The sequence below is a fragment of the Engystomops pustulosus genome, chromosome 1, assembly GCF_040894005.1.
Source record: "Engystomops pustulosus chromosome 1, aEngPut4.maternal, whole genome shotgun sequence".
NCBI classification, from domain to species: Eukaryota; Metazoa; Chordata; class Amphibia; order Anura; family Leptodactylidae; genus Engystomops; species Engystomops pustulosus.
Window position 1 is genome coordinate 226907685 of NC_092411.1, and position 25238 is coordinate 226932922.

The 25238-nt window shown below is 40.5% G+C and overlaps 1 protein-coding gene across 3 annotated transcripts in view; it reads left to right on the forward strand.

The window, feature by feature from the left end:
* SH3RF1 (SH3 domain containing ring finger 1) overlaps nt 1–25008 on the forward strand; it is a 101772-nt gene extending 76764 nt beyond the window's left edge. For all 3 annotated transcript variants that reach the window (XM_072119989.1, XM_072119997.1, XM_072120005.1), the window contains 6 exons: nt 7342–7493; nt 15419–15589; nt 16372–16640; nt 18661–18998; nt 23519–23850; nt 24233–25008. In XM_072119989.1, coding sequence (XP_071976090.1) covers nt 7342–7493; nt 15419–15589; nt 16372–16640; nt 18661–18998; nt 23519–23850; nt 24233–24401 — 1431 coding nt within the window. In that variant the 3' untranslated portion in view covers nt 24402–25008. The remainder of the gene's footprint in view (nt 1–7341; nt 7494–15418; nt 15590–16371; nt 16641–18660; nt 18999–23518; nt 23851–24232) is intronic.
* The last annotated feature ends 230 nt before the right edge of the window (nt 25009–25238 follow it).

Below are 25238 nucleotides of genomic sequence, written 5' to 3' on the forward strand. Positions count from 1 at the left end.
ATCCCTCAGATACATACATTCCGTTTTTTAACTGACCTCTTGCACCTTTAGCAAACAGAATCATTAAAAGTTAAAAAATTACAATTTTAGTTTTTTAAAAAACAAAACAAAAAACAATACCAGTAGTTAATAAACCACTAGAGCAAGAGACTCTACTACTGTATTGACATTTTACAAATACTTCCCATTTGTATTACTATTCCTTTGGTATAAAAAGTGTTCCTTTCCTTCAGGATTCTTTTGGTTAAAAAAAAAATGGTACTGTGTGAAGGGTCCTCCATTGTAACGGTATGTCGGAAGGTATTCAGTTACAGTGGAGGGCTATTACAGTATCCGTTGTTATTATCATGTTTATTTTAGTCCAGAATATACTAGTGTAGGGATTCTGGGGCTTATTTACTAAGGGTCCCGCAGCCTCATTTCCGTCAGGTATTCTGATGTTTTTCGGGAATCGCGCCGCTGGGACAGGTATTTAGTAGGCGATTGTGTCGCACACGATCAGATTTAGTCGCAATAGCGCCCGCTTACATGCAACACAAATCAGGGGAGAGGCCATTGCACAATCCGACGGATTTGGACAAACCGCGGGATTTAACTTAAAAATTGTGTTGCAAGTCATGCACTTACATGCACCGATAGGAAGATGGTGAACTCCAGTGGACCTGACCAGGGAAGCGACACATTCAGGAAATCGGGTGCACAATCTTCATGAATCGTGGCACAGTGCATTGTCGTTGGACAATGCACTTTCGGGATCTCCTCCGGACCGGGTAAGTAAATGTGCCCCTCTGTGTTTCTCCATTGATATTACTGTCCTTATATAGACAGTGACATCCAGAAATTAAAGGATGGAGTATGGTATTTTTAATCTCAACACTCATACTGACTATGAGTCAAAAGTATTTTCAATACAAAATGAGAATAATCCCCTTTTTATTTCATTTCCTCATTAAATTTTATACTTTTATCGTTCTTTATAACAGTAGGACACTATATGTTAGTGATATTAATATTTGCATGCATGGTTAGCCGGGGGGTATTTCACAGCTGAATGCGGACCACTCGGCACACACACAGTAAGACCCGGCAAGATTCATCCCGGACATCGCAACAAGCCCTTATTCCCAACATGAACTCTGCCTCTCACTACCTATATTTAGTTCCTCATACCACACAGACTATTGAAGCCACCAAAGTTTAATCGGCGCTCCATTTGAGAACAGGGAGAAAGTTGGAAGTCTGGGGTAAGTGTCATTTCTAACTAAGCTGTCCCTAAATAAGACCATCCCTGCATTGACTCAGGCACTAAGTACTCCCAACGCACATTTCACAGAGTACCCTTGGCTTCTTCTACATTCAGTGGAGGCCAGGGGAGGGATGCAATACATTGCATCCGCCCCCCATTCCATTGAATGCCCACCATTGAGCAGATACAACACTCTGAAGGAGGGTTCAGGATGGAAAAACACAGCTTGCTACATCTTCCTATTCTGTGTTTTGCACAGTATACAATGAATACTGGGAAGACAGAGGAAAAAAGGATCCCTGTATTTGTCTGCCAGTGTATATCTATGTATATGATGGGAGCTTTCCTGGTGTATTGGCTGAGCTTATGCATAAAACGAGGTGTAAATGTAGCCATAAATTAAATCCAGCTAGAGAGAATAAAGCTCACCCCCCTTTTCCAAATACTCATTGTGAACATAGTCTTACAGTGTTTCCTGGTACTCCACAGATTAATGTGTCTATAGGCTGTACACAGTCTGTAACTGTTTTTAAGATCTTGTTTTATGTTGGAGTGTTTCCGAGGTCTGATAACATAAAGTTTACGGAAAGTAATGTCATTCTCATATCACTACAATTATTAATAACAGGGGCCATCAATGACTCATAAGCGGATAATTTGCTGGAGGAAGTAAGTGCAGCAGAGAGACTACACTAAATTAATAAGCAGAGAGCCTGCATGCAATTATTGTATTACATGAGCTGCAACCATTAAAGCCTGCCAAAGGAGCCCATAAAAAGATCACAGGGCTAAGTAGTGCTGAGCTACAAAGGACCTGGAATTTGCAAAATTAAATGTTAAGTAAATCTGTAAAATACAGGCAGAGCTTTTTATGTTCCGTTATGCATATTCGTGGGGTAATGTTGTCTTTGGCTTCTGAAATCCTGAGTCCTAGTAAAATACGCTGCTGTATATATGACTAGCACCCACCTATGCAAAAAAGCTTGATAGGAATTAGATCTATTCCAGTTTTTACATTTCCATACATGGATGAAACAGAAACACTTTATTAATGTTTAGCTAATGAATAAAAATGAAATATTTAAAGTGTAACTAAACCCTTGAAGCTATTTTGTTCTTATTTCAGTAATGAATAGAGCAGGTAATAATAGTAAACTTTGTAATATACTTTGTTACCAACAAGAGCTTTTCAATGCCTTTTCATTCCATTTTTGTCTCTTCCTCTTGTATTGAACAGAAAGCCTTCTGATGTCTGTTCACTCCAGGCAGATAAGAAGACTAATAATTAACTCTTTCCATACCTAGAGAATATTACACTTAATAATTCAGCTCTCTAATGAGATTAGGCTATGCATTGACTGTCTAATAAGTATTAAAGGGGTTGGTCACTCATAAGAAACTATACAAGTGTAAGTTTGAGACCCTTATAGAGTCACCCATATCCTGGTAATGTTTCTTAGTAGTCAGCAGAAGCCACGTAATAATAATGTTTACTACTATTATCTCCTACACTAAAATATCTATAATCCGGAAAGTCCTTAATTTATAGTGGTCAGTCAGGGAATTGGATTAGAATAACATGAAACTTTGTACTGCATCACAGGTCAATAAATTCCTACTTTCTTCAGGACTAGTGACTATGTTAGATTATGGAGTCTAGTCTAATCTGAACCGGGCAACCTTACCAAGGACCTGATTCTAGTTTTCCTCCAAAAGCCATGACTGGACCGATGTTGATGACTGGACTTTTCTCATAGCTTCCTTTGTACTAGTACTGTTTGGCTTTTTACACCATAGAACATGAAGAGTATGCTGTGGGACTTCTGCATCGGTCAAATTCTATACTGCTTCTGTAGGAGGATATTTCCTCTAGGGGTGGTGTAGCTGGCTCTTCATCCTCTCTGGTTCCTATAGACCTGTAAATGTAATAGCGATGGGGCCCTTTGGATGACTGTTATTAATGGTATCAGCATTATTGCGCTGTTTGACTGTGTGCCTCTGGTTTGTTCCATATCCGCAGGTACAGTGCATATTATACGTTCTTATCTATATTTGGATTGCTGTATTTCACCTTTGTAATTAAAAAGGCACAGAAAAGAATTGCTCACCTGCAGTGTGCTCTGAGATCTATAATTCAGCAATTTATTGTACAATAGACAATAGCAATGTGTAACAGACATAAAAGCACTGGAGCACAAAAACAATTACAGATTTCCCCGAAGAAAAACCAGAGCCTGTTTGCAGGACTGCACAGACCTTTGCGTAATTTAAAGTCTTCCTTTGATTTGGAGGTACAGTAGATGAGAAATATGTTTTAGAAAATCAGCATATAATTCCCTCCATTTCCTTCAATGAATTCCATAAAGATAGCTTTCAGACACCCCATTTCCAGGTGGTCAAAGGAGATGTATTCTAGCAGGATTCTCATAAAACAATCAGTGACTGCTGAGACCACCGATGATCTGCAGCTGTCACGTGTCTGCCGAGTGCCACATTGTCCACACAGCAAGAGTAGGGAGTCAGAGCGTCACCTTTAGGGCATTCCTTAAATTCCTCAGCCTCGAAGTTTTAGGTACGGTCCACGATGCCGCCGCCATCTTAAAATGTATTCTCTGTTACCGTACTTTTAGGAAAATAAGACAAGTAGAAATGACAAGATTTGATCTATCAACTAGGTTTACCTTAACATTAGCATAAATCTAACATGAACAGTGAGGATAGTACTTATTTACCTGTTCTAGTTGCTTGTGGAAACCAATCAGAGCTCAGCATTAATTTTCCCACAGCAGTTTTTAAAATGAAAGCTGAGCTCTAATTGGTTGTCATGAGCCATTAGAACAGTCCTGCTCTCAGACACTTCTGATAAATCTCCCCCAACATTACTATGAGTATACACTAAACTATAAGACTTCTCCATTAGTTTCCAGAATGATGTGGATACATAGCACTTAGTGGAAGCACATGCCCAGGTTCCCTGGTATTTTATAGCTTGTCAGCTGGCAGACACCAGAAGAATGTCTGACATTTACACATTACAGAATAGTGTTACAAGACACAACTAAAGCCCTTATCAGTTGTAAGAAAATAGGAGGGCACAGGAATTCTTCAAACTGAACCGCTTTGATTTTCCTGCCAGATCCGTCATCAAGGACTGAATAGAGCCAGTCACCTATTTGCTAAAATTAAAGCTACATTTGTCTTTTGGGATCTAAATACTTGAGCCCTTTCCAGGCTGGCTTGCATGTTGGCTTGTGGATCGCTGCAAATGTTCCCAAACAAATCTAAACAAGAAAGATAATAACTGGGTTCAACGTTAACCCCTGCATCGTAGGAACTATTGAGGCAGTACAGCTGCTGTTTCGGAAGCGTAAGCCGCACATGAACATCTATGGCTCCATTAATAGACACATCAATGTATAGCGCAGTCTGCTTGGTGATGTTCGCTTTTATATAATTCATTGCTTTTTTATGTCACAAATAGAGCAGGCTGCTGGGAGAAGGCAGGCAATGGTTTTTTACAGAGCCAAATGCAATTATCTTCCCCAGAAGAGAAATCTAGTCTAATAACTAAGCCCTGAGGTGTTGTGCTGCCACACGGATTAGAATATTTTATCTAGATTATTATTTTACAAAATGTTTAATTCCGATTTTCTTAATTAGATTTAGTCTCTCCTTTTTTTTCAGCGCATGTTGGTGAAGATGTAGCATGGAATTCGGCTTTGTGTCTTTTGTTGTGGCGTAGCCTCTTGAGTCTTTCTACTTAGACTCTTGAAAGGCTGTCTGATGCTTTATGGATTATCATCTCACAACTGTATTGCCTATTTTCAAAGGGATTCTTATGCGCCTTTTACATGGTTTCTGGTCGCTGTGCTTAGATATTTCAAAGAATGAAAAATAGTAATAGACAGTTACAAGAACACAACAAAGTTAGTGTATGAACAATAGGCTGTCTGCAGATCAAAAGAATTGCTTGTTTAATCCCTCATGTCATGGATTCAGTAGCATTGTAGTTAGGGTGCTGTGGTTTGTAGGATAATTTCAGAAGGAATCGGAGAATTTTAGATGTAATATGATTTTAAGAGCAGATTTTGGCACTCTTGCTGCACAGGTTGCAGCTTAAGGAACCATCCGGTCTTCAGTAACATTGCTAAATAAATGCTTAGAAACTACATTTTTTCAGCACCACTCTAATATATATATTTTACAGATAGTTCTTTGCTATCACTTTACCCATTATCTTGATTACCTATGTCCAGCAGTTTCTTCGATATCCTCCTCAGTTTGGCCTATTCCTGAAGAAGCTGCTTTCCCTGGCTGTGCTATTAACCCCTGTGAAACCATCTTGTGGACAACTCTTTTGACTCTAAGATAGTAGGGGCTGCAGATCTATTCTTTCTCTAGAGCAGTGATGGCCATCCTTTTGGAGACCAAAGTACAACCAAAACCTATTTATATGTTGCAAAGTGCCAACATGACAATTTAAGCAGTAACTTATTAATCCCTGCTGCATCACATGTTTCAATCGTATTGGCGTTATGCGTTCACCAATACAATAGAAAGATGATGAAAAAATATGGATTTTAGCTTCCCTCCAGGGTTCCCTGAAGAGGAAGAATCAGGGCACTCAGATTATTGTTGGCGCTCCTGCTCTGTCTCTATCCACACTTTCTTGTTCCTGCTGTAACCCTGGCAGCCAAGGATGTCGCTTTAAAATGGCAAGTCCTGGGCTGTATTGGACCACAGGAGGAAGCCTTGAGTCCTATCTGGCAAACTCTCTGTTAGGCCTGGGTGCCCACAGAAAGGGCTCTGAGTGCCACCTCTGGCCCCCGTGCCATAGGTCCGCCACCACTGCTTTAAAGGGAGGAGGGGGAGGTGTGTAGATGAATGTGTGCAGATCTGTGGATGCATTAGTCTCCTACACAGAATAGTGGGGTAAAAGTTCTCTACTATTCAATATCAGTTCCCCCATCCCAGTCTGTGATTACACAGACCTTTCTGCTTCTTTCTGCACCTCATACTTTGTCACTCCTCTACAGTCCCCTTCACCATCTTCTGCTCTCTCAAAACACAGAAATTATTAACCCTTAGTGCTCGCAAATCACAGACTATAAACTTCACGTAACTATTTACACTTCACTTCTGGTTTCTACTATTTATTACATTCTCCCTACTCCTCCATGTGATGAAAGCTGTGAGGCTAGTCACAAGTTACATCTTACATTATTTAAGTATACTATGCAGAGCTAAGTGGATTTAATTGTAGAAATCTAACTGGATTTAAATTACTTAATGGGAAATAACAAGACTTCAAACTTCCCTGCTGCTAAAGAAAGTTCGGACAAGCAGTTTCAGAACAGAAAATGCCATAACTCTGAAAATTTGTTAAAAACTCTTTAAATTCCTGTTTCTGTTCCCCTAGATTCCAGTTTCCAATTTCTTTTCCCCGAGAAAGCATTTGGCCCTCCTATTCTAGAATATGTGTCCTTTTATAAGAAGAGTACATTACTGCAGATGCACTGCTCTATTCCTTTGCAACTATAGTTAAATCTATTTATAGAAGCAGAAATCGTTAAAAATCTGAACTAGGGCCACTATTATCTTTCTGGTACAATACTATGGTAGTCTTATGCATAAAAAGTTATGGAATGGACTTTTGTGGCACCAGGACTGGGTGAAACTGTAGGTTTTGCACTCCTATATATCTGTGTGTTTCGTGTAGAAGCTCTCTATAGTATGATCCTAGCACTAGGCAGTAAGTACCTGGAGTACAGCAGATGTCTGATATGTTGTGACAAACAGTTTTTTGTGTCCTAGTCCATTCACTCTGTTATTTCTGTTGTCAGCCTATAAAACCTGATGACTCTTCCTTGTATTTATTTATTGTACTTACTTGTGTACTGGATGCAGTCTATTGTATGCTAACCATAAAAATGCCATAGTATATTGGATTTTAGATTTTGTTCAAGTTAAAAACGGAGAAGATTAGATTGACACAAAAACCTCAAACTTCTGCAAGGAATCCTTTTAGAAAAGCTATAAATAAAGAAGTTCTTAACTTGATCTTTACCATATCCTCATCATCTTCTTTTTTTTAGGATTTGAATCCTCCTATCCTCCCTCCTCCACCCTTGACTGCTGCTGTTATTGTCTCCACAACTTCTGGGGCAACATCTACTGCCGGACAGAGATTGGCTGGTGTTCCTGCTGAACAAGTTGCACACCTTAGGCCGTCCACTCGACCAAGTGTGTAAGTAATTCAAGACTGACTTAAACACGAGTCTTGTGTATGTGACTAAAGCTCTCCCTCAGCTCCTTTATTATTCAGAAATGTGTGATTCTCTTGATATAAATCTTAAGTACACTTGGCTCCTTCTAGTAATGTGGTTAATCTATATTCCCACTTCCTACTTCAATAACATTTCTGTACATCTTTAATGAGTCTTTAATAAAGCTAACACTACAATAAGGCCAAAACTATACTCCTATCTAGTAAATGGGTCTCTCTGATCTCCTTTGCTAATCTTAGAATAGAGGGGCTCATTTACTAAGGGTCCGAACGCCGCACTTTCGTCGGGTTTCTCGAATATCTCCGATTTGCCCTGAACTGCCCCAGGTTTTTGGTTGCGCGCGATCGGATTGTGGCGCACCGGCGTCGGCATGCACACAACAGAAATTGGGGGGCGTGGCCGTCTGACAACCCGACGGATTCGGACAAACCGCGAAGTTTAAAAAACGAATTGTGTCGCAATATCAGCACTCGCATGCACCGGGAAGAAGCAGGTGAACTCCGGCGGACCTCGGCGCAGCAGCGACACCTGCAGAAACTTGGGCGCACGATCTTAGTGAATCCCGGCAAACCCAAATCCCCGTCAGACAATGCACCACGGGATTGCGACAGGACCGGGTAAGTAAATCTGCCCCAAAATGATTGACAGCTTTCCTGATATCAGTATGTATGCAGGGAGAGTTGTCAACCATTTGTAGTGGAAGGGGGGCTCTTAAAGGGGTTTTCTTATCTTAGAATATTGATGACTTATCAATTGAACACTTCCTCAATATTATATGGATTGGAGTCTATAATCTATGTATTGGGTGTATTATATAGTGCTGAGACAAGGTTAGTTCACCTTTTATTCCATTCAGTGGGAGCTAAGCTGCAGTGACTCAGTTCAGCCACTACACAGATTATGGAGCTTTCTGCTTCTTATTCAGTTGTCTTCTTATCAGCTTCTGAAAGGGACCCTAGAAATACATTCCTGTATGTTCTCAGTGGCTGTGAAAAATAGATACTGTAGATACACTATATTACAGTTTTGTAGCTTTAGGGTGTTTTCTTCCTATTCTTTGCTCTTTGCATTTAGTAAACTGCTCCACAGTCCCACCCCTCTGCTCTGAGTCACTGCTGTAGCAGGTTTCAGGACATATCACTCAGAGCGGAGAGTAGAGCTAATAGCAAAGCACTGTGAGGACATTGTTGTCCTCAGTACCATTCTACTAACAAAATTGAATGGCTACACAGATCTCCAGGACTTCTACATAATGCTATGTGTAGTCTTGCAGGGTCAAAACTGCTGACCAATTGCCTTTAAGAGACCTGCCATCATTTACAGTGCATAATTGCTAGTCCAGAATTGTGTGACCTTCTATACAGGCTGGTATTATTTTTTTGTAATGAAAGCAGTGAGATTTCCTTTTAACAACTTGTCACAGAAGGGCCGACACGTGGAATCGATTGTAAGTTCTGTGCAAGGTAAATGACTGTAAACCTTCTATATTACTTTTTGAGTAGAACCGTACCTGCTGAACACTGGTTTGCATTGTCATGGTTCATGGTTTCCCATATGTATTCTATCATTATAGAATAGTTCATGTTCTTTCAGATCTAAAGTGTATATAGTATTGTGCACACGAAACAAGATATCACAGGTCATAAAATTAGCAGATTCTTTTTTAGGGAATTCCATGGCGGATCACCTGTTGATCCCATAACCTGTTGATGGTAATTAAACCTGCCATCAGGAAACTACCTATTAAGGTGGATCTGATGGTAGGTTCCCAGTAGCACCATAAACAATGTTTCCCTAATCCTATAATAACATTTCTAACCTAATCTACACTTTATCTAACTAATATGCAAATTTTCTGTAGAGGCTATTGGGCTGTTGAGTAGCCTCACAAGGGAGCGGGATCAAAGGCTACTGCATGCCCCATTAGTCCCTCCCACCTGCATGCCCAATTCGGCGGAACAACCATGTGCACGCCCGGCACTGGCTATTGTGCAGAGCTCTGGGAGTCGGTGGCGCAACAGAAGATTCAACTTGGGTGCGCAGATAGGAGGGATCGCAGAGACTATTGGGGCATGGAGTAGCTTTTGCTTTTGCTCCCTGGAGAGGCTACTCCACACCCCAGTACCCCCTGCGGTAAATTTGCATATTAGTTAAAGTGTAGATTAGGTTACAAAGTACTATAGGATTAGGAAAGGATAGTTTAGAGTTTAGGATATTACTGGGAACCTTCCATCAGATCTTCTTTAATATGTAGATTCCTGATGGTAGGTTTCCTTTAAAGGGAATCCTATTGAGGCAATTAGGGACACTAAACCACAAACCTTCATAATTACCTTTCGTCACTTGTGCAGTCATTCAGTGAAGCTGGTATAGTTTTTTAGGTTCAAAACTTCACTTTAAAGACTATTATTTGTTATTTACTTGACGCAGCATCTTATTTGGTGGGTTACACTTTAGGGACTGTTCACGTCTGTTATTTCATCTATTATTTGGGGCAAACTGAGTCACTGTAGCTTAGTTCAGATGAATGGGAGCTGATCTGCAGTACCTGGCCACTACACAAATTACAGAGATGTCTGCTTCGTGTTCCTGCTTCAGCGCTATAGATTAAATTCTTTTAGTTATTTGGGTGCAATATCTATTTCTCCACCCTTCCATTCACTTATATCTATATATGTAGGTTTACAATTATTTTCTTTTACATTTGACACTACAGAGCTGCAGACAAAGCTATGTAGCATTCCTAGAGATCTGTGTTACCATTCCTGTATGTAGTGCTAGTAGCAGCAGAACTATGAAAAACATATTAATATTGCAGGATTGTAGCAGGACTTAGAGCATACTGGTTCACTGGTGTGTGAGATCCCTTTACTGAAAACAGGAAAGCCAATCTCCCATGAGTACCTATTGAAGTATTAAAACAGAAGACTACGACATCAGGAGGGAGGGGTGTGCAGCGGTTCATCAAAGAGATCTCACACACCAGATCTTGCTACAATCTCGGAAAATAAATACAGGCGGTCCCCTACTTAAGGACACCCGACTTACAGACGACCCCTAGTTAAAGACTGACCTCTCTGCCCACTTTGACTTCTGGTGAAGCTCTCTGGAAGCTTTACTTTAGTCCCAGGCTGCAATGATCAGCTGTAAGGTGCTTTATTGATTATCCTTGTTCCCTTTACAGCAAAACATGTTGAAATTGAAACTCCAGTTGTCACTGGGGCACTTTCGACTTACATACAAATTCAACTTAACCTATGGACCCTATCTTGTACGTAACCCGCGGACTGTCTGTACAGTCCTTCTTCTACTAGGAATGCACACAGATCACCAGGGCTTCTGCCCAACAAGCTCTGCGGCTTTATATACGCTGACAGATTCCCTATTAGGATGCACCATGTTTTTAATCATCTCAGTTTTGTCTGTTTTTGTTGTGTTGTCTTGTATTCATTCACAAAAGTATAACAAGACCTCTTAAACACATCGGTTCCTATCATATCACTGGCAGCACGTCCTTCCCTTCCTCTTGGCTCAGTGATATTTCTTCAATCCAGATGTGAAGCAAGAGTTAGAGATTTCCCAATTACTTCTAGTGCTCTTGATTGATCGACCAAATAAATATCATTATGAAATGTGGTCTGATGTTGAGCCTTCATAAGATATGTTAGGAAGAGGATTATCCTGATTGGGCGAGAGTGTTCCTGTTCCATGTGGTTATCATTACACATCGGGGCAGACTTCAAAGTTTGCATCTGAACGGAAACATTTGGACTTACAGTACAAACGATTACAAATGAAAATGTTTTTAGTTAAAAAGTGAGACTTATTGTGTCTAGTGTTTTTAGTGCTAGACTATATGTTTAGTGATGAAAGAGTCGCAGCAGGGGCTGTTCTGTATTTTCCTTGGCTAAAGCTTCCAGGTGTTTAGCATTGTGTCCATATGTCCTACACAAAGATCCTTATACTGATGACTTGATATGAGGTTAATAATAATACTGTACGCAAAAAATATATATAAATATATATTTATAATAATATATTCCACATCACTTTCATGACCAATAAAATATCAGACATTAGAGCAATAGGAGTGAGAAGCAAGGACCATGCTCTCAGCTACTTAAAATGTATGGAGAGATAGACATGATAAAAGGATATTCATATCCTGACTAATGCATACTATTAATTGTTTTATTTTTAAATTAACCTTACAATAATAAGAATGAAGAGACAAATTTGCACGTCTAACAATCATTAGTAGTTCTGCTCTGGAAATTATCCTAACAGGAACCTTTCTCCTGGGAGAGTAGCTGCAATCCTGAAGAACAGAAAAAAGGCGAACTCTATAATCAAGTGACAAACAAAGCACCACCCTGAGGCCCACAGTCTCAGCTCTTACATCAAGTTCATCTGGGAACCATACATTTATTATGCAGATCTATTGACATATTCTTGCTGTTGTGAAATGGCTGTGTAGGTGACCCGAGTCAGCCATCCATCCCGTATAGAAGTGGTGGCAAAGCTGAGGTGGCACTTAGAGCCCTCTCTTTGGGCACCAAGGCCATTGCCCAGCACAGAGGTTTTTCATCCTGCAAATCATACTGCTGTGCTGATCATTCCCCATTTTCTTCACTGACCGACTGTAGACTTGTCAAGGCCTAGAGAGAAGTCGTGGTGTGCAGGGAATGCTTATGGATGATACTAGTTTTGTTATTAAATTGAGCAGCTTCAAGAGGAGGAGGTGCACTGTGTGTGGGAACATGAGGGAAGACAGTAGACAGGACAGAGTAAACATGCTGTTGAAGAATCAGCTTCTTGTAATTCCTGAGCAGAGAACATTGCATAGCTCCTCACCCTTACCCTTTGCTGACCCTGAAGACCATAGCCTTCATCCCATGTTGGACAGTATGACAACCAGAGTGCGGGCTGAGGCAGGCAGATAGTAGAGGATTAGCAAACGGTGGCTGCAATAATGAAATTTATTAACAGTTATTTCAGAAACCTGTGTTTGTCTAAAGAATTTAACAATTGGTGTAGAAGATGTGTTATTCATATAATTTGTAATGATCTGTTTAATGGGACATAAAAAGAGATTGCCGTAGTGAAAATATGAAAATTATATCCTTAAAAGACAGCTGCCTCAAATATTTGATGTTTTAGAACACAATTGAAATATAACTTATTCATAAGGATCTAATTTCACATCAGACACATGGTGTATTGGCCCTTTCTTGCTCATGTATATTTCATATATTTCAGCGATCTGGTTTCTGGTGGCTTTTCACCATACCCCTATTCCACTATACCTTCCATGGGGTTATGGACATTGCCCTATATTACCCTCCTATCTGTCTTTGTCATTTTAAATATCTTATGTAACGTAATATAAGTGCTACGTGCACATAAGAAATAACTAGTTAACCGATTATTCTGCTCTAATCCAGCAAGAAAATAAGATGAAGCCGCTGTTTCTAGAGAGATCAACTGATACACCTTTCATGTTTATGCACATCAGAGTAATAACCAGATGTTTTCTTACTGTAAGAAAAAAATTTTCTCCTACTATTTTTAGATTTTTTTTTCTGTAAAAAAAGCAGTCCATCTCTGATACAGGTTATTCCAGCTCAGCTTTGCCAGTGACATAAAATTGATGACCAACATAGATAACCCCATTTATTCTTTGACATTGAAGTGAACCCAGAGATCTTGGAATTGCGCAGACTTGCACAATGCTGTCTCCATCCAAGATGCCCAAAATCGCAATACATCAAGGCCTCATAGTGGGCACAGTCACCCCCAAAACATACTCGGGGTGCACCATCTGGCTGTAGAGGCCCATCCTGTTCCACTTGGGACTCCCACACTCTTTTTTTTGCTATGGCGATAGGTGATTTAGAGTTTGTTTTCTGGAATGTTAGGGGCATGAATGACAGGTTTAAATGTTCCCTAGTTTTCCGCTATCTCAGGAAACAATGCTTTGATGTCATGTGTCTACTGGAGATGCACCAGGATTGCGACCAGCCTTTCTGGCTCAAGAAATCATGGATGGACTGGATGTGCCAATCTGTGTTCTCTAATACTAGAGGGATGTCTATTTTTATTTCCAGAAATGTTTCTTTTACCCTGATTGATGCCTTCACAGACCCTGATGGCTGTTTTGTAATCCTATGCTACTCTATGGTGCCCCAGTGGTTCTGTCTAATATCTATTCCCTCTGCTTTCCACGTTCTTGCTGGAAGGCCAGGGCTGAACGAGTTGTGGCTTCGGCATCACCCTTGTATAGAAGCCTACTCATGTTTCCCCTCCTCCCATAACTCCATGTGTCGTGTTAATATGTGTCTGGCTGATCTTATAACGAGACTTCAGCTGAACTAGCCACACTATAAGTGGATCTAGGCTATATACTTGACCCCTCTGAGCAAAATCTGCTTGACTGGAATGAGCAATGGTCGTACTCAGCCCTCCTGATGACAAAGCGAAGCTTGTTATTTTCTTGTTTCAGAGCTATTATGAATATATACTTGCCCAACTGGGTAAGGTGGACTTGGCCCCTACAGTTGTTACAAAACTACGACTCAGGGAACACGCTGACTCTAGTTGCAGGACCTTATAGAGGTGGCGGGTGCTTTTGGGGACCTCTACACTCCCTTATACTCTTCCACTGGGAGAGACTGCTGCCTATATGGCCTCCCTTTCCCTTCCCTCTCTATCTCCGGAGGATAGCATAGGGCTTACAGTCCCCTTCACAGAGTTGGCAATAGAGGATGTCATTGCAACCCTGGCCAAGTATAAATCACAGGGAACTGATGGCTTACCCGCTAAATTCTACAAGAAGAATGCTGATGTCCTAAACCCTTTCTTATGCAGGCTTTATAGGGAGGCACATGCGGCTGAACGTCTGCCTTGTTCAATGACTGAGGCTCAAATTGTCGTTATCCCCAAATTGCAGTCCCTGAAGACCCTAAGATATGCCTGCTACTGGTAGAAGTAGAGTGAAGAAATCAGGCAATACCTTTTTGAGGCTCACTGAGTATATTTGATGGTGAGCTTTCGAGAATACTAGTTCTCTTCGTCAGACATGATGTTGTGCATGAAACAGAAAATTCACAGCACGTCTGATGTAGAGAACTAATATTCTCGAAAGCTAACCATCAAATATACTCAGTTAGCCTCAAAAAGGTATCGCCTAATTTCTTCACTCTTCTTCTGCTCTCCATGGCTAACACAGTACAAATCTACACTACTAGCTGCTGGTAGACCCAGAGCTGTTCCAGGGTCTTCGTTGTTGAAACCCTATACTGTGTATAGGGTCTGCATGTAAATATATAAGTGACACAGGACCTTGAGACTGACCACAGTAGACTGAAACAGGTCTAAATTTGTCAGTCAGCAGAGAACTTCGCTAAGCCCTGGCGGCAGACACGTGCAGACACGTCCCTATAGACCAGGACATCAGGATGTCATATGCTGCCTATGGGTCTCAGCATGAAACTACTACCTAATTCCCTTTAAATCTGCAAAGTCATTGTTTTATTAGCAAAGGAAATGAAATCCCTAGTGATCACCTTGTTTCCTACATGTAGTCAATGCAGGATTGTACTGCGGAAGTCATTAAAGCCAATTCCCAATCTAAATCTCTATGTATAAGAAATACCTAATAAATGCAGACTTCTGTATTGGTTATATTTAGTATGGTGGATGATGGGTGTAGTAGTATTATTAATATTTCTTTATGCATCGCTATTTATACCATGGTTCTATACATTCCAAACAGGATTCACATACATTACATAAAAACCAGCACAAAGTACAAAAGACACAAAACTAGAACTGGCACAAGTGGAAGGGGGATATATGTTAACATGTCACTATCTCTTCTTGCTAGGTATGTTGCTATTTATCCCTACTTTCCACGCAAGGAGGATGAGCTGGAGCTGCGGAAGGGCGAAATGTTTTTAGTGTTTGAGCGCTGTCAGGATGGCTGGTTTAAGGGAACATCCATGCACACCAGTAAAATCGGAGTATTCCCTGGGAACTATGTAGCGCCTGTGACAAGGTACGCATGTATATAATCCGGTATCTTGTCTGTATGATTTCTTTGTATGGTCTATTATAAAACTAATATGGACATCATTGTTATTATATGTACTGGCAATATATATCTTATCAACCCCTTTAATAGGAAATAACAAATGCATGTGGAACTTGATGAGAACAGGGAAGGCTGCTTTGAAAGGAGGCAAAGATACAGGCAGGCCTAACAGGAGATTTAATGTGGTCGACCCCTTTAACAAGAGTTTGTTTGGGGTAAAGAGGGAGAAAATACCTCAGAAAATTAAACCCACATTAGTTTCTCCCCAGGGCCCCAGTGCCACTAGGCAGTGCACAAGAAATATGCAACATTTTGTATTCTACCATGATGTGCCGTACATGTCCTGAATTTCAATAGATTGCTTCCACAAATTCGACTTTTCTTCCCTTTCATTTGCAATTCTATTAATGTTTCAGTGCCGTTGAGTTTCTTCCTGTTACATATTTGATTGAATTATTCATTTCGCTGTAGGGAATGCACCCAAACCTTGGACTGTTAGATAAAATCATTCAGATTCTGATAACACTGTTCATAGCAATGACATAGTAGAATACATTTGTGATTAAAGAATATATGTTTATAGCAATGTCAGGTCACCTTGTTGCATAAGACTTGCTTTTTAGTTATGCAGCTTATAAACAACCATGTATATGATAATGAAAAGCTGTAATAGGATTGCCACAAAAATTCCTTGAAACAGAAAACAGATTGAAAGGTATACAAACTCACTGATTTTACTTGTTTAGGGCATTAACCTCTGGGTCACAGGCTAAAGTGGCCATGGCGACAGCAGGTGGTGGCACCCAGATGGTCAACATGGTAGCACCATGCTCTAGTGGAGTGCCAAGCCAGAAGCTACAAGGAAATGGTGTGGACTTCAGCAAAACAGTAAATGCAAATGGCGTATCCGGAAACATTTCAGGAGGACATATCCAGACCAGCCCACAGTCCAAGGTCCTTATTCACATGAGTGGCCAAATGACTGTAAACCAAGCCCGGAATGCTGTCCGCACAGGTATGACAATCCAGTCTATCTACTGAAACCCCATAGAGGATGCTGAGTTTTTGAAAGAATGTTATGATCCCAAAGCAAAAATACCTCCTACAAGCCTCGTTCATTGTATTTCTTTTCCTAAAAACTTTATGTGTGAAGCTACCTACAAGAGTTCTTTCTATTTGATAAAGTGCTGAAGTATTGTTGGGACCTCCAACCTCTGGGAAACCCATCAATTTTAAGAACCTAGGGGGCATAAATTTACAATTTAGCTGTGACCTATCGACACACTGCATAAGATGGAAACAACCAAACTGAGTTCGGAATGAGGCAAAATTATTTTAGATAGAACTGCCTTTTAAAGGAAACCTGTCCGACAAAATCATTCAGTTCTGCAGTACTATGAAACATGTTTGGTTTTACATTAAAGGGAAGAATCTCGTCTTTCACATCACATCGGGCTTGTGAGGAACAGAACAGGAGATACTCCCGCATCAAGTCATTAGGCTTCCTGAAAGTCATGCTTGGTGTTAAGTGGGCTGCCTTACAAGGTAGCAAAATAGGCGCGTTTTTACTTTTACAATCCTGGAAAAATTATTTGCTTATTGTCCCCGGTAGTTAAAAGTATAGTAAGAAATGCTCACAGAACCACAGGACTGATGCAATCTGAAAATGAGATTCTTTTCTGTTAAATATCTGTTTTCAAAATTCTGCTGACGGGTTTTGGGAAGAGATTTTTAAAATTGTAGAATTTTTAGAAAAATCGGACAACCCCATTTATGACACTAGCGAGGTACTAGGGAACCAAAGTTAGGGAAATCTTAAGTGATGTTCCCATTTTCATCTTCCAAAATTGACACCTCTCAGGAAAAATATGAATTCTCAGCTCATTTATAAGTTACAAGGATATAAGTATAAATAAGTATAGAGTTATAAATGAAATATATTACAGTGTCATACAGTATGTACACAAATTGCTGGCAGACAAGTACAACATGCGGCCTCTACAGTAACAGAATTAAAGTTTTTTACTTAAGAGGCAATGAGAGCCTGAAGTATGGGATATAAATATTTAATATTGCTTTGAGACATTCTTATGAGGTTATTGATTGGATCTTGCTTTGCCTTTGCCCCTCTTTATTTTCCTCTGAAAACTGAGAAGTCTCTTTATGGTCATTGGAAGAAATGTCTGAGCCATCTAGAAAACACACAACCCCAAAACGAAATTGTCAAATCAGTTTTACAACTGGAGAGGGAGCCTTTGCCGTAAAAGAACTGGGTTTCTAGCGAAGTCCTCCCCATCTGTTCTGTGCACGTCATTTACAGATCTCTTTATTAAGCTCCATAGTACAAATTGATGAAATGGTAAATAGACATATTTTAGCTCTTTATAATCTTTGCGAGTTCATTTAAAGGCTGAAGAAAATATCAAGTTTTATTTTCCCTCTGTATATTGAATATATGTAAGATCATTCCACTAAGGGCTAGAATAACTGCACAATATAAGAAAGTTGAGAGAACTTTGTTGTTTTCTTGTATGGTCCTTTACATTAATAAGACGGACTAGATCTGCCAACATTGACCTAAAGCTCATAAAAAGGCAAACAAGTGCTGGCATTTCTGGCGCAGGCCTATAAAAACACATGTAATGAGATTAGGCAGTTGTGGATGGTGCTGTACAACGTAAGTCGCATGGATCTCACTACCAGCGCCTAGTAAACCACCTCAGGCCGTAACTCAGCACATGAAAAGGACAGTAAAGCAATCGTACAACCACTTCTAGGCTAGAATGGTGACACAGTAGATTAAGGTACAGGTCTACCTTTGGCGAATCTATTACAATAATAAATATGTATTTATTCCCTACTGCTTATATAACACCATTGTATTCCATGTCACTGTGAAGAGCCTGTCATTGTACATATCAGTCCACAATTTTTCCCTGGACCTTATTTTAATATGAAGAATAAATTGGGGAACTTGCTCAGTAACTAACATGTCATCTGTATTGTTACTGATTTCCTTTACCGCTTCCTTCCAGCTGCTGCACATAGCCAGGAGCGTCCCACTGCTGCAGTTACCCCCATGCAGACGCAGAACCCATCTTGCCTTATTCCAGCAGCTTCTGTTAACAGCCACCAGGGCAGCTCTGCTCAGCCAATGCAAGCGCCTCTCTCCAGTCCGGCAGCATACATCAACGCCGCAATGAATCTCAACAGACCAAATGTGCCAATGGCTGCTACTCCTTCTGCCAGTGGTGTATCATCCTTAGAGGCAGAAAGCAACTGGAAAACTAACCCTGCAGTCACTGGATGTTCTTCATCTCCTGATAATGCACCTTCAAGTTCTGTCACTAATAAGCAGGACAAGGACAGCAAGGTGAGTGCAACCACTAACATCTGGGCAAGTAATGAAAACGCTGATTGTGGTAACATTCATATATTACAGGATGAAATGCACATTGTTGTATGTCTGAGGCCCTTGGGCTTAGTATTCGTAAATACATATAAAAACCACAATTTTCGAGGATATATATTCAAACAGCGTCTGGCAGTTAGTGGTAAGTCACATGTACTTACCTCCGCGAGGATGCATCCTGTATGGGCGCCATGATGAGTTACAGTGGCTTGCAAAAGTATTCAGCCTTGAACTATTCTAACTTTTGCCATTTTTCGGACTTGAAACATAAAACAATCAAATTGTACATTTTTTGGTGAAGAATAAACAACAAGTGGGACACAAGTATGAAGTGGAATTTAATTTATTTTAAACTTTTGTAAAAATAATGAATAAACTGAAAAGTGGGGTGTGCAATATTGTTCAGCCCCTTTACTTTCACTGCAGCAAACTCACTCCAGAAGTTCAGTGAGGATCCCTGAATGATCCAGTGTTGTCCTAAATGACTGATGATGATAAATATAATCCACCTGTACGTAATAAAGTCTCCGTATAAATACACCTGCCCTGTGATAACCTCAGGGTTCTGCATCATGAAGACCAATGAACACACCAGGCAGGTCCGTGATCCTGTTATGGAAAAGTTTAATGCCGGATTTGGATACAAAAAGATTGATTGATCCAGTGATCACTCTGGATGAACTGCAGAGATATACAGCTGAGGTGGGAGAGTCTGTCCATAGGACAACAATCAGTCGTACACTGCACAAATCTGTCCTTCGTGGAAGAGTGGAAAGAAGAAAGCCATAACAGTCTTGTTTAAAGTTTACCACAAGCCACCTGGGAGACACCAAACATGTGGAAGAAGGTGCTCTGGTCAGATAAAACAAAAATCATACTTTTTGGCCACAAAGCCAAATGTTTGGCGTAAAAACAACACAGCTCATCACCCTGAACACATCATCCCCACTGTCACACATGGTTGTGGCAGCATCTTGATTTGGGCTTCTCTTCAGCAGGGACAGGGTTAAAATTGATGGGAAGATGGATGGAACAAAAACAGGACCATTCTGGAAAGAAACCTGTTGGAGTTTGCAAAAGACCTGAGACTGGGTCGGAGATTTATCTTCCAACAAGACAATGATCCCAAACATAAATCTACAATGGAAGGTTCACAAATAAACTTATCCAGACCTGAATCCAATTGAAAATCTGCGGAAAGAGCTGAAAATTGCTGATCACAAACGCTCTTCATCCGACCTCACTGAGCTCCTGCTGTTTTCCAAGGAAGAATGGGCAAGAATTTCCAAATAATATTGCACAACCCGCTTTTCAGTTTATTATTTTTTTCCAGAAGTTTAAAATATCCAATACATTTTTTTCCACTTCACAATTGTGTCCCACTTGTAGATTATTCAGCAAAAAATTAAAATTTTATAATTTTATGTTTGAAGCCTGAAACGTGCCAAAAGGTGTAACAGTTCAAGGGGGCCCGAATACATTCACAAGACACTGTAACAGTAATAACCATGCAGCGCTGCATGACAAGTCTTTAATGTACAATACATTCATTTATACGACACCTCCAGCCATGCTGAGTAAGACGTTGGTATATGGGGTTGGTGTGTATGTATATGTGTAAATATATACATGCACACACAAAGATTTGAGTCTTGCATGCTCAATAGACAACGACTGCTTGGAGTGATGGAGTATATTGTATATAGTGCATATATATTACAAAGGACACAATAAGTTAATTTGTTTAACAGTGATGACTTTAGCAGTAGTCTGAGGTCTGGGAAAAAAACCCTTGATAAATGTGAGTTCCTTAATTTAAGGGCTTATCCTGTCTCGGGCAAACTCTTGAACTTCAGGACCGGGCTCCTGAGACACTCTATGGTCAACATCTATTACCCTATAAAAAGGAAATAAAAATGTGGCATCTTCAGGACCCCCTCTGTTAGGTGCAACATAAGTTAGTACGTGGGTGGCCATTGGTGACTTGCTAATAACTAGTCATTGGAATTTAATTTTCGAAACATAAACATGTTTTTTATTATTTGCTACTATCATCTACTGTTTTATTAGATGCGGTTACATGTTGTTTTCTAATTTATGATACACTGAATGCGATAGTTGTAATACGCCATCTATGGTCAGGAGTGGGACTATTTAGGGAAGAAAGCAGCATGTTTTACTCCCTGTAAATTGCATGACAAAGCAATTCCCTGATGATTATCTGCTTTTATGACAGGCTATACAGGCAGTCCCCGGTTTACGTACAAGATAGGTTCTGTAGGTTTGTTCTTAAGTTGAATTTGTATGTAAGTCAGAACTGTATACTTTATAATTATAACTCCAGGCAACATTTTTTTTGGTCTCTGTGACAATTGGGTTTTAAAAATGTTGGGTTGTCATAAGAACCAGGATTAACAATAAAGCTTAAATACAGACACATTTGATAACTGTTACAGCTGTTTATTTTAACCTGGGACTAAGGTACAGTAAATTACCAAAATCCAGAGGTCCGTTTGTAACTAGGGGTCGTCTGTAAATCAGGGGTTCTTAAGTAGGGGGCCGCCTGTAATGTGAAGCAAGGTATTTGTAGCTCTGGTGGATTTCTGGTAGCCATGTTGTATAATCCTGAAGGGAAAATGCTTTCCCTGGCAAAGGAAGTTGTCCTACTAGTGGAAAACTGTGATTGGCTAATAGCCATCGGGGCTGGGATTATAAAATCAAAAGTGTCATGAGGTAAAAAAAGACAGACAGTCTTCTGCTGCACCAGATTTATCACTGTGTCTAATGCTGGATAGTAAATCTGCAGTATTGTAAGACTGTTTGGTCGTACTTTGCACCTTAGTTGGCCTAGTTTCCACCAGTACGAAATGCTCAATTTTGTCAAAATTTAGACCAATACTTTTTTTTACTAGGTCACACCCCTTTCTGTCATGCCAGCGGCAAGAGTGTCCAAAAAACACCATTTGGGCCCTGAATTCGGTTGTAGAGAGATGAATAGCTCCACTATTCCCAGCACAAAAAAATGTCATACATCTTGGGGAAAAAAGACCTCAACTATGAGAGAAAATGTGAAAACAATTCCAGAAAATCACATTGTCTGACTTTTAAAGAATTTATTTGGAAAACACCTGTCCACGAACTGTCCACAACCTTAAACAGTCACACCCCAAACTCCACTATGGTGAGGACCAAATATCTGTTGAAGGACACCAGAAACAAAATTGTAGACATGCACCAGGCTGGGAAACTGAGTCTGCAATAGGCAGCAGCTTGGTGTGAAGAAATCAACTGTGGGAGCAACGATTAGAAAATGGAAGACATACAAGACCAGTCATAATCTCCCTCGATCAGTGGCTCCACGCTAGATCTCACCCCGTGGGGTCAAAATTATCACAAGAACAGTGAACAAAAATCCCAGAACCACACCAGGGGGGACCTAGTGAATGACCTGCAAATAGCTGGGACCAACGTAAAAAAGGCAGTAACACACTATGCCGCCAGGGACTCAGATCCTGCAGTGCCAGACGTGTCCCCCTTCTTAAACCAGTACATATCCAGGCCCATCTGACGTTTGCTAGAGAGAATTTGTATGTTACAGGTCAGATGTTATTGTCAGATGAAACCAAAGTAGAACTGTTTAGTAGAAACACAATTCATATTGTTTGGAGGAGAGTGAATGCATCCAATTGCATCCAAAGAACACCATACCTACTGTGAAGCATGGGGGTGGCAACATCATGCTTTGGGGCTGTTTCTATGCAAAGGGACCTGGAAGACTTATTTGTGTACATTAAAGAATGTATTGTGAGATTTTGAGTGCAAACCTCATTTCATCAGCAAGGGCATTGAAGATGAAACATGGCTGGTTCTTTCAGTATGACAATGGTCCCAAGCACACCACAAGGGCAACAAAGGAGTGGCTTGGTAAGAAGCATTTCAAGGTACTAGAGTGGCCTAGCCAGTCTCCAGATCTCAACCACATACAAATCCTTTAGAGCAGTGGTTCTCAACCTGTGGGTCGGGACCCCAGCAGGGGTCGAACGACCAAAACCGGGGGTCGCCTAAAGCCATCGGAGCCGCAATTTTACTGTGTTTTTACTGCGATTTGCATGGTTTGGGGTCACCACAGCATGAGGAACTGTATTGCGGGGTCACAGCATTAGAAAGGTTGAGAACCACTGCTTTAGAGGGAGTTGAAAGCCCGTGTTCCTTAGCGACAGGCCCAAAACATCACTGCTCCAGTTGACATCTGCATGGAGAAATGGGCCAACATACCAGCTATGGTGTGTGCCCACCATAATTTGCACATAAATTCTTTAAAAATCAGACAATGGGATTTTCTGGATTTGTCTCCCGTAGTTGAGGTCTACCTATGATGTCAATTACTTGCACAATTGGTGGCTGACTAGATACTTTTTCCCCCACTGTAGCTATATACAATTGCTCTGTGACCATACATTTTTTTAAAATATTTGTTACAGAAGGAAAAAAAAGGCTTGCTGAAGTTGTTATCCAGCGCATCCACCAAGAGAAAGCCCCGGGCATCTCCTCCTCACTCACCAACACAAGAACTGGAACAGGCAGTCTCTGAAGCTGCTCTTGAAGGAGCCGTGGGTCCTGATGTCATCAGTGCCAGTGTTCGAGCAGCTGCCTGCAATATGGACGGTGAGACTGTATCTGCTTCCAACATGACACAGGAGACCCGCAAGACAAGTATGGTGGATCCCAACATTCCTATAGCTCCTCCACCAAGACAGCCTTGCTCCTCACTGGGCCCTGTCCTCAACGATTCCAGACCTGTAGTATGTGAAAGGTAATATAAATCGCCTGTTGTGATGGTGTCATCAGGTTTTTACTGACAAATTAATGTATGCTAATTTCGGAGCACATTGGGTGTCAACACAGTGGATGATGAATTACTCGGGATGGATGAACTCAGATAATAGTTATATGATAATGGGTGTGCGCAGGGTATCTGATGAGTCTGTTATTCTATGGTAAAGGGATATTCCAATGGTTTTCCAGATTGTAGGTTACATGAATGATCCATAACAGCCTTCTCATAGCGTCGATGATGGCAGAGTGTTACTAGCTGTATACGCACAGCATCCAGCATTGTCTGCTCATAGTTGATGGTTCTGATTTCATGTTATATGAGATTACCGAGATCTCTTCTTTCTTCCTTCCTCCCTCAGGTACAGGGTGGTAGTGTCATACCCTCCACAGAGTGAGGCTGAGCTTGAACTCAAGGAAGGAGACATAGTATTTGTACACAAGAAACGTGAAGATGGTTGGTTCAAAGGAACATTACAGCGGAACGGCAAAACCGGCTTATTCCCCGGCAGCTTTGTAGAGAATATTTAACTCTTCATCCGTAAATGAGCACAAACATATTAAAGCTGTGCAGAACAGCTGAGGGACTTGCCTGGAAATTGTCACTGGCAAAGGAGGAGTTAACACTTGTGGCACCACAGCGCATTGGGGGCCTGGAAAGTATCCACTGGTTTCTTACTTCCCCGGACTTTCTTTTGCCCATGTCATTTGTGCCTTGTACTGTTAAGTTTATACTTTTTTATTATTTGTTTTACCTTAACAGCAAATAAACCGATGTTTACAAGGTCTTAGCTAATAATTTATTTGCTTCCTTTTGGTTTTGTATTTTTGAAATTCCCTTTTCTTCTTTTTTTTTTTAAGTAGCTAAAAAAAAAATCTTTTGAATGATAAATATAACAATTTATTAATTTATGAAATGGCACAGAAAAGAGAAGCTGGATTCTTTTCTCTCCGACTGACCTAGATACCGAGGATAGCCTGTTGTGTAATGATGATAGTCATGATTGGTGGAGTAGGTTGTGTGTATTTTGTAGCCTAGCAATGTCACATTCGTAATGAAAGACATGAGGGAAGCAGTAAAACCTTTAACTGTTTGTTTACAATTTGCAGAGTGTTTTGTGATCTTAAGGATTTTTTTTTTAAATTTGCTTTTTCGAGTAATAAAAATTGTGTATGTAATGCACTATTTATGGTCAAGACTCTGGTCAATTCACCTGTGCACCGACCCTAGTGTAGGCAAAGCAAGAAGAAGCAGTATTTTTGTATCTCAGCATGTCTTTCTAATCCGCGATTGCAAGTATTGTCACTACAGAGATGGCACACTGTGCGGGCAAATGCTTCCGTTTTACTTTTATGTGGCAGTACATG